The sequence below is a fragment of the Eumetopias jubatus genome, unplaced genomic scaffold (genome assembly GCF_037043125.1).
Source record: "Eumetopias jubatus isolate StellerSeaLion01/CBP00866 unplaced genomic scaffold, mEumJub1_p1.0 scaffold_10, whole genome shotgun sequence".
In the NCBI taxonomy this organism is placed as follows: Eukaryota; Metazoa; Chordata; class Mammalia; order Carnivora; family Otariidae; genus Eumetopias; species Eumetopias jubatus.
Window position 1 is genome coordinate 106290096 of NW_028274816.1, and position 15270 is coordinate 106305365.

At 47.0% G+C, this 15270-nt stretch overlaps 1 protein-coding gene across 2 annotated transcripts in view; it reads left to right on the top strand.

Moving 5' to 3' along the window:
- The first annotated feature begins 5865 nt into the window (after positions 1 to 5865).
- The window catches only part of IGF2BP1 (insulin like growth factor 2 mRNA binding protein 1), a 38438-nt gene continuing 29033 nt past the window's right edge, over positions 5866 to 15270 (top strand). For both annotated transcript variants that reach the window (XM_028093717.1, XM_028093718.1), the window contains exons 1-2: positions 5866 to 6040; positions 7242 to 7302. In XM_028093717.1, coding sequence (XP_027949518.1) covers positions 5866 to 6040; positions 7242 to 7302 — 236 coding nt within the window. The remainder of the gene's footprint in view (positions 6041 to 7241; positions 7303 to 15270) is intronic.

The window sequence follows — 15270 nt, forward strand, 5'->3', positions numbered from 1 at the left end:
AAAAAAAATCCTAACTAGCAACAGGCGTAAAAGCAATTAATCTTATCATCAGGAATAAAATTTTAAAGCAAACAAAAATAATTTGCTTTCTAGATAGAAACACTCTTTTAGTCTTAAAAAGCATAGATGTTATGTAGCTAAAACTGAATTAACTCCATGCAGTTTGATGTTGTACTGATGCATTTTGAATTAAAATCATTTGCATACTTAGAAGCTATGTGGATGTCAAGTACCTAATTGTCTTATTACTTTTTCCACTTTCAATAATATTGAGGTATGGATTTTCTCTCTTTTGTTGCTTTTTACAATTTGTTTTATTTTGAAAAATAACATTTCCTTGTCTTTTCTTGAATTCTACAATCTTCCCCCAAATTAACCTGTGACTTATTTTGCATTTTGTGCCATATAGGGACTACACAAAATTGTTCGTTATCTTTTAACCAAGTGATTTTAGAGTCAAAAAAAATGCAAAAGGCAGCAGTCATGTAGTGTGAGGAATGTTATTGACCATTTTCTTGTACGTTTGTCAATAGGGCTAGTGTGGTGTAGTTTAATTTACTCACAAACTGAATTTGGAACCATCTGTTTTCCAAAAGTTAACAAAATAAACGATTCCCTTCCTTATCTGGAGGTTTCTACATCGCCAACCTGAGTCAAAACAAAACACTGAGCAGTTTTGTCACACAGGCTGTGTGACCCATAGAAAAACAGATGATTGTTCTTAAAGTTCTTTTTTGTCTTTGAGTCTTTTTAAACACATTTCTTTTTAAGGTCTTCAACATGGAACACTTTTCAATAATAATTTGAAGGAGGAAATTTTCCTTTGCTGCTTACAATTCCCTTACATTTTATGGGTTATCTTAAACACATAATTATCCTTATTTATTTGATAGGAGAAAATGCTTCATGTGCTTTTAAATTGGGACTCATTTACACTTTTTCAAAGTTTATGGGCATTTAAAAGAACCACACCAAGACTTCAAGTTGCTGGCAGAAACAAAATATCCCAAGGCAGTAACAAGGAAAAAACAAGCAAACAACAGAAAAATAAATAAAACCCGAGCAAACAAGAAACAAATTCCTCCAAGAACTGTGAAGTCTAAGTAGCCCTGTCTCAATAAATGTGAATTCTTTCTTTTTCTATATTTCATAGAAACCATAATTCTATTTCAAAATTGATTAGTATTCATTAGAAAATAAAACACAGAAAAGTTCTATTTTAATATATTTCCCTCCTAAGTGCTTTCCAATTTTTTGTGTCCTCCCTTTTATAAAATGTGCTGAACTTTTAAAATAGGAAGTCATAGACAAATATAAGATTAAAAAAGAAATTTATATTCTGGGGATTTATTCAACTAAGCTAATTTAAGAGAAGAAAAGGTTGTATGTCCCCAAATAACTATTCAGCACTTACAAAAGTTTAAAAAAAATCGATGTAACTTATATATCTAAAAATAACGATTAATGATTAACTCACATCTACTGGATTGAATGTTACATGTTGGTGAAAAATGACAGTTATGAAAATTTTGAGGCAGCAATGGGTACTACTTCTGGTAGAACAGCAAGTGAAAAATGAAGATATACAAATAAGATGACAAAATCTCAAACTATTAGCGATGGACAAATATTGGGAAGAAACATTTAAAAATAAAATTAATACTGTAGGACAAGGGAATTGCTGATTTTCTCATATCATATTTCCACTTTGTTAAAAAAGTTGTTTTCTGTCTTTGGGTTTTTTTTTTTTCCTCTCTGAATTTGTATGTCCACATTGAAGGAAAATAGATCAGAATCCCATCTTTAAAATGGAGTCAAGTTTCAGTGTTTCTGGAATCAGAGAATTGAATCCTGTTAACTAGACCAAACACTTCTCCAGGAAAAATGAAGAGAGAGAGAGAGGAAGAGGAGAACAAACAAAACAAAACAAAACAAAAAAATCCCAATGATAGTAAATAAGTGGAATAAAATAATAAAAATAAAAATAATGTTATTAAAGAAAATAATTTATCCTGCAGCTATATTTTTAATTCTTACAAAGTTTGATACTGCACTGATGATTAATCTTTCTCAAAGAAGCTGTGTAGAAAAAAAAGGAAAACAAATACAATGTTTATTGGTTGTCTTTAATAACAAAAGAAAAGGACAGAAAAGGGGAATGATAAATTGTGGCATGGCATTCCAAGTTGGCCCATTCCTATCCCTATCCTAGGAATGTGAGTCTTGACAAGAAATAACCCTACCCTCAGGTTAATTTTAGTGCTGGGCTCACTCAGAGGGGAGATGAAGCACCAGTCAACATCATTCAGTGCCCCCAACCCCAGCCTAAAATAGCCAGATCACTGAGGCAAAACTGATTTGGGGGCTATAAAGGTCTGCTTCTCACCCCAGCTGTCTCCGCTCTCTTGTGTTCTTGCAGCCTCTGACTATACACAGAAGCCCTTGGTGGGGGCAGGGGGGAGGATTAGAATTCACTGAAACATCTGATTTTTAAAAAGAACTAATCAGTTTCAATTTAGTAATAGTTGGTAAATTTTTATTTTCCCAAATGTGTTATTTTCTCCCCTCCTGTCATTTTAAAACATGTAAAAGAAACTAAATTCAACTAACATTTAGACTTCTATTGTATTTTTTACATGGAAAAAAAAATCTAAAAGTGAACTGAATTCAATTATTACTTTTACAATTTTTGTTTCCCTTTGAATCTAGGATAGGAAAAGGTGGGCTGCATTTTACAGGAATTTAGAGGTCTGGATGGAAATTTTTGTGGGGTGTAACTTGCTTTTGTTTTAGGAATAAAGAGATAGAGTAGTAGGCATGTTCCCCAGGGAGAAACCCTGAGAGGTGCTTCTATTAATTCTTAGAGATTTAAATTAAATGAAGGAAACAGCACTTAAAGTTTCTGGGAACTGCAGTGCCCTGCCTAGGACCCTCTTTCTTGTTCCCCAATGTAACAGAAAGGATTTCAGGAGATTGGGGCTCCTTTTTAGGAAGAGGCCAAGGAATACAACAGCCTTTCTGAGACCCATCTTTGAGCCCTTTCAAAAGTCCACACACATCACCAAGAAAGTCCCCGGGCAACAGACACACATTCTGGCAAGATTTTTTTTTCCCCCCTGGACTCTCAATTTTTCTCTGAATTCTCTTTGCCCTGCAGTTTGTATTAGCTGTTTTTTTTTCATTTTAAAAATGTTTATTGAATGCCTACTATGTGGCAGACACCGTTTCCAGCTCGTTGGTGTGTGTGAAAATTATGGTCAAAGAGCTGACTAAATATTAAGAGTCAGAAACGGTGGGGGAGGGGGGAGGGCCGGAGGTGTGGGGGGATAGGATACAGACGTCGCCCACCTTCTTGCCTAGAAAACATTCTTTTTCTACTCAGCAACTAACAGCTCATAGTATTTTCTGTCGCCCCATGCAAAGAAAAAAATCACAAACCCCCAAATCCGACAAACACGTGGCTGGCTAGAACAAAACGCGGATTTGGAGAGTGGGTTTTGAAGGTGGTGGAGATGGAGAAACCGAGTTGGAAGCCCTCCCCCCACGCCCAAAGCCCCATTTCTTTGCAGCGCGCGGGGAAAACCGGGAGGGGGACAAAGGTGCGGCGTGTGGTCTTTTAACTCCCGACTTTTTGAACGGTATAAAATCGTCTGGCAGAAGAGAGGTGCGCCCAAGTCGGGAGTCAGTTCACTGACTCTGCAAATAAAAAATAATAACAAGAAAAAAAAAATCCAAGGCATTCCTATCAGTGCAGCCAACACGTGTTGCGGAGTCGGCCCGGGCCGCAGGCGACTGAGACAATGGGGTCGGGGACGGGGAAAGGGAGAGTGACCCCCTTCCTCACCTGCCCTCGCAGCACGCGTGCCCCCGACAAAATTGTTTCTCCCATCCGCAGAACCCCGAGCAAAACCCGAGCTTCCGCCCAGTTCACGGAGAGTCTGGCATTACTGGGGGTCCACCCCCTCTTTTCCCGGTCCCCGGGCCAGGGGGGCTCCGGGGTCCCTGGGCTGCGCTCTCCGCCACCCTCCAAGCCCCGGCGCCGTCCCAGCCCCCTCCGCTGGAAACTCGTTGCCCTCGCCCGCCACTCGGCCCGGGATCCCGGTTGCGCGTGGACCGCGCGTCCCGCTCTCCGCCGCCTATCCTGTACTCCGAAACGCGCGGCGAACTGCCCCCTCCCCCACCGCCGAGACGGGGTGCGACCGCCCACGTGTCGCCCCTTGCCCAGTCGGGTCCGTCCCTCGGGCTCCCGGGGCCGGAGGATCCGGAGCGAGTTGGTCAAAGGCGAGGAAAGGGACCAGGGCGGATCCGCTTCCCCCTCCCCAGGAACGGGAGGGGGGAGGGGCCGCCGCCCCCTCCTCGCAGCTCCCGCCCCTCGCTTCCCCGAGCGCCGAGCGGAAATTACCCCCTCCCCCCGCGGGTCTGACCTGGGGACGTGGGCGGGGCTTCAGCCCTCGGCCCCCCGCCCCCGGCCCCTCTCCCGCCTTCCCGCCAGGATCCGAACGCTGCACCCCAAACAAAGTTCCGAGACTCGAACCCGGCGCTGGGAAAGCTGCGGTCGCCGGCCTGGGTGGGGCGGGCGGAGGGGACTCCACCTGTCTGCCCCCGCGTCAGGGAGGGAGGAGGGGAGCGTTCGGATCTCCACCCGGTCACTCCCTCCCTGAGACCTCCCCCTTCGGTTCGCTCGGGTCTGCTCACGCTACCACTCCTCTTCCTCCTCTCCACCCCTCCCTCTCTCCTGGGGTCAGCTTGGGCCGGAGCCGCGCGTTCCCCCCTGGACCCCGAGACCGTCTCGTTCGGCGGCCGAAGCCGGGTGCGAACCACCCTTCTCCCGTGGGAATCCCGAAACATGATTTCCTGCGGACCCCTCGTTCCCAGCCGCGGTCCCCCGTGTTCCTAGCTTCCCGGTCCCGCGCTCGCAGGGTCCCTGGGTCCTGGATTGCCCGGAGGCGGAGGAGTCTCCTAGGGCTACGGCCGGGAAGGCCGAGACCCCTCACTTAAAAATCTAGGGGAAAAGCGCCTTTCTTTTAAAATCACCGGCTCGCGCGACCCCCGCCTGAAGACCCCAGAGTCCTCAGCTTCTCTTTGTCTATCTCGGCCGTCCCCCGCCTGTCAGTCGCTAGCAGTTAACCGGGGTAGGGTGGGCAAACTCTCCCCCCAGCCACCGCACGAATAAAAAATAACCGTACGTTTTACCCATAAAGAGGTGGGAGATTCTGGGCCCGACCACCCTCCCCCAGCCGGGGCCGGGGTAGGGGGATGGGTGGGGGCGGGGCGCCTCCCTTGGGGCCAGATTCTTGCCAAGGGGGAGGGGGCAAGTAGAGCTTCGGGAACGCAGCCCCCACCGCCCTGTTTCCCCCGGGGGGTGAGCTGAATGCCCCCCCCCAGGCCTGGAGATTGGTGGGCTGGGCTGGGCTGGAGGGCTGATGGGCCCAGAGGCTTCGGGGGTCTTCCCGAGAAGGGTGGGTGGGGGCTTTCACCACGTGGCTTCGCCTTTTTTTTTTTTTCCGCTCCATTTTTTTTCAAGTCGATTTTATTTAGAGGCGGCGCCAGGGCGGCCGCGGAGAAACGTGACACACCAGCCCGCTCGGAGGGGTTTCGGACAGAAGGGAAAGGAGCAGCGCCGCGTCGTCCGCCTCCCAGCGCGCCGCGGGCACTTCTCTCCGGCCTCCCCGAACTCTCCCGCGACCTCTGCGCGCCCTCAGGCCGCCCTCCCCGCCGCGGGCTCCGGACAACTTCAGGGGTGGGGTGCAAAGAAAGTTTGCGGCTGCTGCCGCCGGCCTCCCGCCTCTCGGCCTAGGAGGCTCGCCGCCCGCGCCCGCCCGCTCGGCCTTGCCAGGGACCGCGTCCCGCCCGGAGACCGCCACCATGAACAAGCTGTACATCGGCAACCTCAACGAGAGCGTGACCCCCGCGGACTTGGAGAAAGTGTTTGCGGAGCACAAGATCTCCTACAGCGGCCAGTTCTTGGTCAAGTCCGGCTATGCCTTCGTGGACTGCCCCGACGAGCACTGGGCGATGAAAGCCATCGAAACTTTCTCCGGTAAGAGTGCGCCCACCTCCCCGGAAAAGCCACAACGAAATACCCCCAACAACGGAGACCTGCTCCTCTTCTCTCCTTGCCCGCCAACTGCCCTCTTGCTCCGGCCTGCGGGGCTTGGCCTCGGCATCGACCCTCCGCCCACCTACTTCGACGCCCCCTCCATCCCCCCACTCGCCCCTCGCGCGGAAATATCCTGGACCCCCTCACCCCTTCCTCCCAGCCCCAGAGCAGAAGCTGGAGGCTTTAGTAAGGCCGCCCCTACCCCCCGCCGACGGGGCGGGGGCCCTGTTGGCAGTGTGTGTGGGGGGGTCCCCACTCAGGCAGCTCCCGTCTGGGCCTTATTTCCATGCCCGCCCCTCCCTATTCGAGGCTGGACCCCCTCCTCCCCCCCCCCCAGCCCTGCAGCGCGAACACCCCCAGCTCCCTTTTCTCCACCCTAGGCCTTTCCAGGCGGGGAAGAGGTCCCCGCTCCGTCCCCGATCTCCCGGGTGCCCAGTGGGCACGGCAGCCTTCGGGCAGGGCCGGAGAGGAAGGGGGTCCCGCCTCCCGCCCAGGGCCTGGGCTTGAGCCATTTTGATTTGAAAGTGGGGCGTGAGCGGGGTGGCGCGGCGGCGGCGGCGGCGCCGGGTCGCCATGCTGCTTCCCGAGACGCCCAGGCTGGGCCGAGAGGCGCGCGCCGCGGCCGCGGGGAACCCTGCCCGCGGGGCCCCGCTCCGCTCCCCCAGGGCCTCTGCTCGCCCCCGGCCCCGACAGGTGAGCGCCCCGCCGCCCGGAGCCCTGCTCCGCGCCTCGACCGAAAACTAAAGTTTCATTCTGCACCCCTCCCCCGCAACACACTTTGGGAGCAACGGGGAGCCCTTTCTCTCCCGGCCCTGGCTCCCCAGCTCTGGGAGCCGAGTAGGCAAGCCCGCCCACACAAACGCCCTGGTCGCCCCATTCCCAGATCGGGCTCCCAGAGCGATCCACTACCCAACTAGCCTCAGAGAACAGAACAAAACGAAAATTAACAAAACACAATAACGAATTTATAGATTTCCACCATTCCCAGAGCGACCGTTTCGCGTCTGGCCACGGAACCCACTGCCTGGATTCCTAGGCAGATCTCCGATCCCAGTAACTCCTGAATTATCCTCTCCGTCCTTTTCCCACCCCACACCCCTGTTGCAGCTCTTATATTGCCTTTTTTTTTTTTAATCTTTAGGGAAAGTCGAATTGCAAGGAAAACGCCTAGAGATTGAACACTCAGTCCCCAAAAAACAAAGGTAGGAAAGGGCTCTTTGAGCAGGGAGGCAACCTGGGGGCGCTTAGAGGCTGTGTTAAGGGGTCCATAGTGTCTCCAGTGGAAGAAACCCATTACGGGCCTTCCCACCCCCCACTCCGGATGTTGGGGGCAGGGAGGGAAGATTGGCTAAGATCTTGTAATGGGTGGTTTACAGCTTGTAAAAAATAAGCCGGGGCTGGGGTGGGCTGAGAGATGGTATTTGGAGAAGTAAAAGGAAAAAAATCAATAGGAGAGAAACCTTGTGGATTTATTCAAGGTGTGTGTGGGGCCATTTTTGTGAGGAAGCTAAAAATCTTTGAAGAGTTCCAACTCCTGGACATCTCTGCAACTTCTAGCAGGCCTCCCTTTTCTCTTTTATTCCCCCCACCCATCCCATAATTCTTAAGTGGATTGGGGGGGCTCCCCTTCGACATCCAAGGGGAAGTGGAATGAGTTCCTGTCCCCAAAAGAATTCCCTTTTGCTTGTGCTTTATGTATATTTCTGCAACAGGCAAGGGCATTTTTTTTCTAGACACCTACCCCTAGTCCCTCACATCACACGTCCTCCCCTCCCAACTGGATTTTGCAAAGAATATGCTTTGGCTGTGCTATCCCTTTCCGAGCCCCCCCACCCCCACTCCTTCAGTCCATTGTTACGAGGGGACCATCTGGGGTGAGAGCTTTGTGTTCAGGCTGTGAGCTGGGGCTCTTTGGAGGGTCTAGAACTCCCTGGATGAATAGTGAGAGAGAGAGAGTGTGAGTGAGAGAGAGAGAGAGAGAGAGAGAGAGAGAGAGAGTGTGTGTGTGTGTGTGTGTGTGTGTGTGTGTGTGTCCGTCCCAATACCTTTCTATTCTCATTTAAGCAAAGTGGGGTACCTCTATCATGTTATCCCCAAATCTGATTCATGGTGGATTTCAGATCTTTCATTGAACCCTGGGCTGCAAAGTATAGGGGCAGAGTCTGTCTGCTTTCTCACTTAAACATGTTGACAGTGCAGAATTTTCCCTCATGTTGCAGCCCCCAGGAAATCTTTGATCCTCTTGTTACCCCCTCCCCTCCCTAGGTGTGTTCTCCCCTTTATTTCAACTGGAAACTTGCTGCATTTAGAATAATCCTGGCCTTTTGTGGGTGGGAAGGTGGAGGTGGGTGGCTCTGTATAGTTTTTTTGTTTTGTTTTGTTTTGTTTTTGAGCTTGTGAAGTTTAACTGTAAAGTTTAAGTGAAACAAAAATCTGTTCAGTGGGTTTAGCTTAAGATATTTTAAGTAACTTAGAACTATTGTATCTATAGATGATCAATATGGCTTGTAACTATGTTTATAGAGCCTGTGATTTAACCTCAAGTGCTTCAGATACTCTTATTGGAAAGGCAATTAGAGTTAGGAGTAAAGAGGCAATAAAATCAGAAGGAAGAAAAAAAAGTCTTATTTATTATTTTGAAACATTTCCTGGAGATGGGCCTGAGAGAAAGATACTGACACCAGTAGATTTATTGAGAAGATTGTGGATATTTGACCTGAAAGCTGAGTGTTTGAAACATGTTGATGAGAAATGTCCAGAATAATTGGAATTCTGACATACGTGGGATTTTTTTTCCTTTTGCTCTTATGGATGGTTTAAATTTTAAAGGGAATGAAGTGAAAGCAAGAGAAATAGCAAAATGTGATGAGAGGGGACCCAAAACATTTATATTTTAATTTCCATGGTGCTCTGTATTTATGGATCTTTCCCCCTAAGCCATCTGCTTGCTTTCAAGCCATTTTTAGGCTCCTTCTTGTTCCCTCCAAAATGCATTACTTAGGGCGCTTTTGAGTTGGGAAGGGGTGGGGTTTGTGAGAAGAGTGGGTACAAAATCTTCCTTTCCACATCCATATTAAATTCCATCTTTTGTGTGTGTGTTCTCCCCTTCCCTGAAATAATTTTTTGAGCACAAACAGGTGTGTGTGTGTGTGTGTGTGTGTGTGTGTGTGTGTGTGTGTGTGTGTGTGTTTGTGGGGTGGTTGAGAAGGCACTTCATTTTTCTAGAATGAATCAATTTTTGAAGTTTTAGGATTTAAAAAAAGTTTGTTTGCATGAAGTAAGTTTGCTCTATCATTTTGTGTTCTTTGAAGGAAGCATTTTGTGGTATGTGTTTTTAGTCTGTCTGAAAACTATTCAGTTGGTCTGTTACTGGCTTTTTCAATCTCATGGATGTATAGAACAGGAACTAGTTAATTAAATATGACTAATGTATTTTAAGCAAAATGAATGTGCATGTGTATTTTGTATGTATATACTCTTGTTTCCACTTTTTAAAAAAATAGAAAAGAAGTAACTTCCTGATGCACTCAGTTCCAAATGAGTTATGACTTTAAACATTTCTAAGAGATTCATAAAAATCTAACAACCTAAGTGTTCCTGGTTTTTGTTTGGTTGTTTTTTGTTTCTTAGAGGGGGGAATCAAAAAAGTAATATTACAGCAGTTACCTTAGCATCCTCTGATTTTTGAAGTATTAATTGTGTTCTAACTTTGTATCTATTTGATAGATATACTATTTGTACCTTTTTAAGAACCCAAGAGACTGAGCACTATGCATTTAAACTGAAAACATTAATTTGAAATTTTAAAATGGATGATATTAAATTTCTTCCACCTTCCCAAACCCTTTCTTAGACAGTGTTGGAATTTTGGCTAACAGTTTTGGCTTTTTGTTGAGAATTTGTATATATTCACTGTCAAATATTAGGACAAAGGAGAAAAGCCTAAAGCATTTTTAAAACAGTTGTGGAAGGGGTTTGTACGTGTGTTTTATTTTGAGAGACATAAGAGTAGTTAAGGTAAGGGGGGGGGTCCCATTTTAGACTTGTTTATTTTGAGAATTGACTTGCTTTTTAAAGGAATTAAGCTTGTGTTTCATTTGCCACTGTGTGTGCCTTTTTCTAGAGGAATGTGACCTAAAGATAGCATACCTACTGTCAACTGCTGTCATCAAAATAAAAGGTGTTGCTGTTAAGAAAAAAATGCAAGAGATGTACTGCATTTCTCTGCATGAAATGTGTTCAACTTAAAAGACTGATTTTCTTAGGCAGGTTAATGGTTGTTCTTTTCTCTAAGCTGACTTAAAATGAGGTGGGCTAAACACTTTACCTTGATTTTCCAAGTATTAAAAAAAAAAGAAATTGGTATCAGAGCCATTGAAGTGTGGAGAACTCTCAGAAAGTGCTTAAACTTTATTCAGATTTTACAGTTTGATTTCCTAAAGTTAGCAGTTTTGAAAATCTCTGTGAAGGGATGTCTTGTAAGTGGCAAAAATAGTATTTTTAATTTTAAGTGATTCGCTCTGAAGTAATTGGATCACTAAACGTTTTCAAAACAAGCAAAAAGATTTTGCCTTCAGAAATGGACTTGTCTTTAATGAAAATTGTTCTGAGGGGCTGAAAATGAATTATAATAAGGGGGTTAAGAAGCAAGGGAATGTCTTAAAAAAACAACAAAGGAGTAAAAAGTACTAGAGTGGGAGGATTTTCAGGCACTTTTACTTCAGTGGTTATAGTTGAAAGATACATCTGACCTGTATTCACCTAGTAAGATTAAAGTAGAAACAGTTTATGACACTTTCAGTAAAAGGTTTTCTTAGTAATAATAGGTTAGTTTTTTTGCTTTTAAATAAATTTAAAAATGGTTGATTCTTACATTTTTCTGCACTGTTTGGAGGGAAAGTGGAAATCAGTTCACTCAACATTTTAGTTTCCACCTAGAAAGTAGATCTTACAAATTCATTGTTTTCTTCACTGCTAGAGAATCTGTTATCATTTAGTGCACAGTATTTCAAGATGCTTTCCTAAAGGACAGTGGTATTTGTCCATTGGGAGCATGGTAGGTTCCTAGAACCCTTTATTTTCTGACCGACAGTAGAAAGATGAAATTTTACTCTGATGCTTTCTCAGATGGAGAACCTTGGGGGAAAGAAGGGGAAGAATTGTAATTCCCATCACTGATTTATTCAAAGTATAGTTAACTGCTCCAAATGTAAAGTTTTTTTTTCAAAGATTTTATTTATTTATTTGAGAGAGAGAATGAGAGAGAGAGAGAGCACATGAGAGGAGGGAGGGTCAGAGGGAGAAGCAGACTCCCCGCTGAGCAGGGAGCCCGATGCGGGACTCGATCCCGGGACTCCAGGATCATGACCTGAGCGGAAGGCAGTTGCTTAACCAACTGAGCCACCCAGGCGCCCCCCAAATGTAAAGTTTTAATGGCACAGCTTTTGGTGGAAAAGGAGCAAAACATTATTATAATTATGTTTTAGAGATGAAATACATGACCATTAGCCGTTGGAAGAATCTTGATTCAAGGGTTCTGAGCTTCTAATCTTTTTAAATTACCTTAATACAGGTCATTTGCGTCTTGTTTATGTGTTTGGGTACTTTTAAGGCTTATTTTTTAAGGGTTTATTCTAAACTTTAATGTGTAACAGCCAGTTGACAAAGATACTACTGAGATAGGCTAGTGGTATACAATTTTAAATTATTTTTAAAAATTTCAGATCTGGTTTAGTTGAGTGAAAAGGGGGGAGACCAAGTGGTGTGTGAAATTTGGGGATCTTTTTGTTGAGGATAGACATTGGTTATATCTCTGTTGGTTTTTGGTGGTGGTGGTGGTGGTGGTGTCATTAGAATAAATGTATGAACCAGAGACGTTGGAAGAACAGACATTTTGTCGGCTGTTAGGATTTGAATTCCGTCTTGTTCGCTCCCCATCCTCTTTAAAGGTTCTTAAAATGTGGCTAATGCCTTCCAGAAAGTGCAGCTTAGAATTTGGGATGGGAGTGTTAGGGAGAGAAAAGAGGAAGAAAAAAAGCAGCAGGGGAGACTGGAGAAATCAGACGAGTTAGTCCTGGGTTGGAAATTCCAGACGGGGAAGACAGAGAGAGAGAGAGAGAGAGAGAGATGGGGGTTGGGTGGAGTTCCCGCTTCCCTTTTAAAGAGAAGCGGCTGGAGGCGCACAGCGACCCACGGGAGAGGGGGTCGCAGACAGCAGCTTTGGAAGACGGGTGGGAGACTGGGCGTAGGGCAAGGCTCCTTCGGCTGGCAGAGTTGCCTGCCTTCCCTTCCTCTTTTCAAAAAAGCAGAGAAAGTCGCGGCGGCGCTGGAGGCGCTTCCTGGAGAGCCCGCGCCCGCCCCGCTGCCCTGACCCTTCCCGGCCCGCTGCGGCCCCCGGCGGCCCCGCAATCCTTGCCCGCGCCCCCGCGGGCCCGGGGCTCCCCGCAGGGCTGCCTTTCCCGGGGTCCCCGAGACCCCCGGCCGCGGCGCGCCGGCAGACCGCCTCACCCCGCTCCCGAGAGCCCCAGATGCCCGACCTCGCCCACGTGCAGCGGTCCCCCGCTGCGGACGCAGCCCCTTTGCAGCGCCCGGGCTGCCTGCAGACCTTTCCATTCCCGCCCCGGCTGCCTGCAGACCTTTCCATTCGAAGGCAAAAGCTAAAGGCCAAGGCGGAGTGAGGAGGGCTGGGTGAGGAGGGTGGGGAGAAAGGAAGGGGTAAGGAGGAAAGAGGACGAGAGGTGGAGAGAAAATGGAGGTGCACATAGTGGTCGCCCTCTCCCCGGAGCTGAGGCCCCTTGGCAACGGGGCATAGAGCTGGAAGAGTTAACAGGGTCCAGTAATCTTTAGAAAATGGCCAGTCTCCATGTCCCAAAGGCAGATTGAAACCATAACAAAGGGGGGGAATAGTAACCAGAGGTTCTAGGGTGGGTTTTATTCGTGTGGTGAAAGAGAGAACAACAGGTCCTCCCGTGGGCCACTGACTGGGCTTGCAAGACTTTTCTTAGGGTCCCAGCCAGTGTTTGACTCCAGGTGAACGGTCAGATTTGCACACCATTTCCACCTGTGCTGAGCACATTTCCTCTCCTCGCCCACACCTTTTAAAATGCCTGTCAAAACAAAAGCAAGAAAAGGTCTCAAAAAACATGCACTCAAGACAGTACATGCTCTTTTGGTTACTGATAAAAGTTTGATTTGGCTAGCAAAAGATCCAACCGGGGGAGCATCTGTGATAACATACCATCCCGAGGGGGACACTGCCAACAGGAAGATGCTTAGCCCCCAGTTTGCTAACTCCATTCCAGTAGAAGGGCTTGAGTGTCCCCTCAGATTGTGTTCAGAGGGGGCTCTGTCCTTTTTTAGTGAGTGGGAGGGGTCATCCTAGTATGGAACAGGCTGAACCAGCTTTGTAAGGCCTGTTTGCAGCTAGTAGGTTTGCAGTAAATAGTTGGAAAATGAAGGCACAACAGGCTCCAACAAGCTTTTACCCTACACACAGACCACTGAAATACAATGTATGTGGATTATGGGCAAGTCACAGGAGAAAAGTGGGTCTGGGCCTCATCATTTTAATGCAGTTGGAGAAAACCTGATTGCAAAACACTGAAATGTGGCTGTGTACAGAACCCCCCCGCCATCCCCACCCCCGCCAGAAATGCTGTCCTATCGCCGAAGTCCAGTCTTCCCAGGATTTGATGTTCTGGTTGTATGGCAGAGAGCACAGAGCATGGTGAACCATTAGTAAAACTGCTTTTGAATGAAATACAGAGCAAATAGCTGGATGATAAGAATTTTTGACTGCTGTGTCAAGGTGTTTGCAAGACCTCTATGGACAAGTCTGATTATTAGACACGTGGCATTTTGGTGGCTAGAAGCACATAAGGGACCAGTCAGGATGGATGGGTGTGAATTCTGCTTATAGTTGAGGGGAAGGGTGTGCAGACATCTCTCTCTGAGAGGAGACGGCAGAAATGGAGGACCTCTTTCCCACACCGTGTCTGTTCGGTGGATTCTAGTCAGCCCTCTACATATTTCTGTAGGAAAAGAGGGTGAGGAAAACTTCAATTTTCATTCATGTTGAGTTAGTTTCAGTTGAAAAATTAGTCCTTCATCCAGATGTTTTGACCACTTGAAATGGAAAATGTTAAGTCTGAGTGAAATTTGATTGAATAGTTGAGTTGATTGGATGTAGTTAGAATCTCCAAGAGGAGAAATCAGGATTCAGGAAGAAGTTGTTCCGTGTAAAGGTTGTTTGTGGGGTCTGAGTTCTTTGGCAGCAGGAGTTGGGTGGACAGGAATCATTCTGAACTCCTGAGGCTCAAGGAGAGAGGACGCTTTATGGGGTCAGGGTCTTACTCTAGGTGCCTCCTTCTACCCTCTTTAGGACTATGGAGGAAAGGTCTTTCAGGAGAGCTCAGTGTTTAAAAACAAGAGCTTTGGAGCCAGGCGGTGACTGAAACTGCAGAAGTTAATCTTCTTAAGCCTCGATTTCTGTAACTGTGAACTGGTGTTATTACACATTAACTATTATTATTGCTATTATTTGTTTTAGATACGGACCTCTCTGCCTCCTGTCTTTGGACTGTGGCAGCTTGGGGCATAATCTAAGGCAGTAGGTAGGGTGTTTATCCTTCTGTGACTTTGGCATGTTATTTTATATGGAACAGTGATGGATAGGCATACTGAAGGGGACTTATGTGTAGGGTGCTTTGATAACCTGCATGCTGAAAGGAAAAGCCACCTTTTGGTAGAGGGAGATGAAGGTCACCAGGGCAGTCCTCCCAGACCCCCTGCATTATGGACCCCATCCTGTCAGACAAGAGACTTGAAGAGACGGTGGAGAATGCTCCTGCTGATTGTTCTTTAGGGGAGTGGGCCATATATTCTGTTGTTGATGCCATGAACCCAGGCCAGATGAAATTTCATACTTGGGGGCTACTGTCAAAGGTGCATGTAGGGCAGGGACATTGGTGAGAGAAGAACCGCCTTAATTCTGGAAATGAGGTAAGTGTTATAAGGATTCAGGATGAAGGGGACTTTGAGTCCTTGGGGGTCAGAGGAAGGAAGAAATGAGAGCAGCTTCTCCCACCTGGTGGGAGATGGGCATGTTTGCCTTGATGTTCAGCTCTTGGTAAGCTAACAAAGTAGCCTTTCAGGAGTTGGGGATCCCTGGA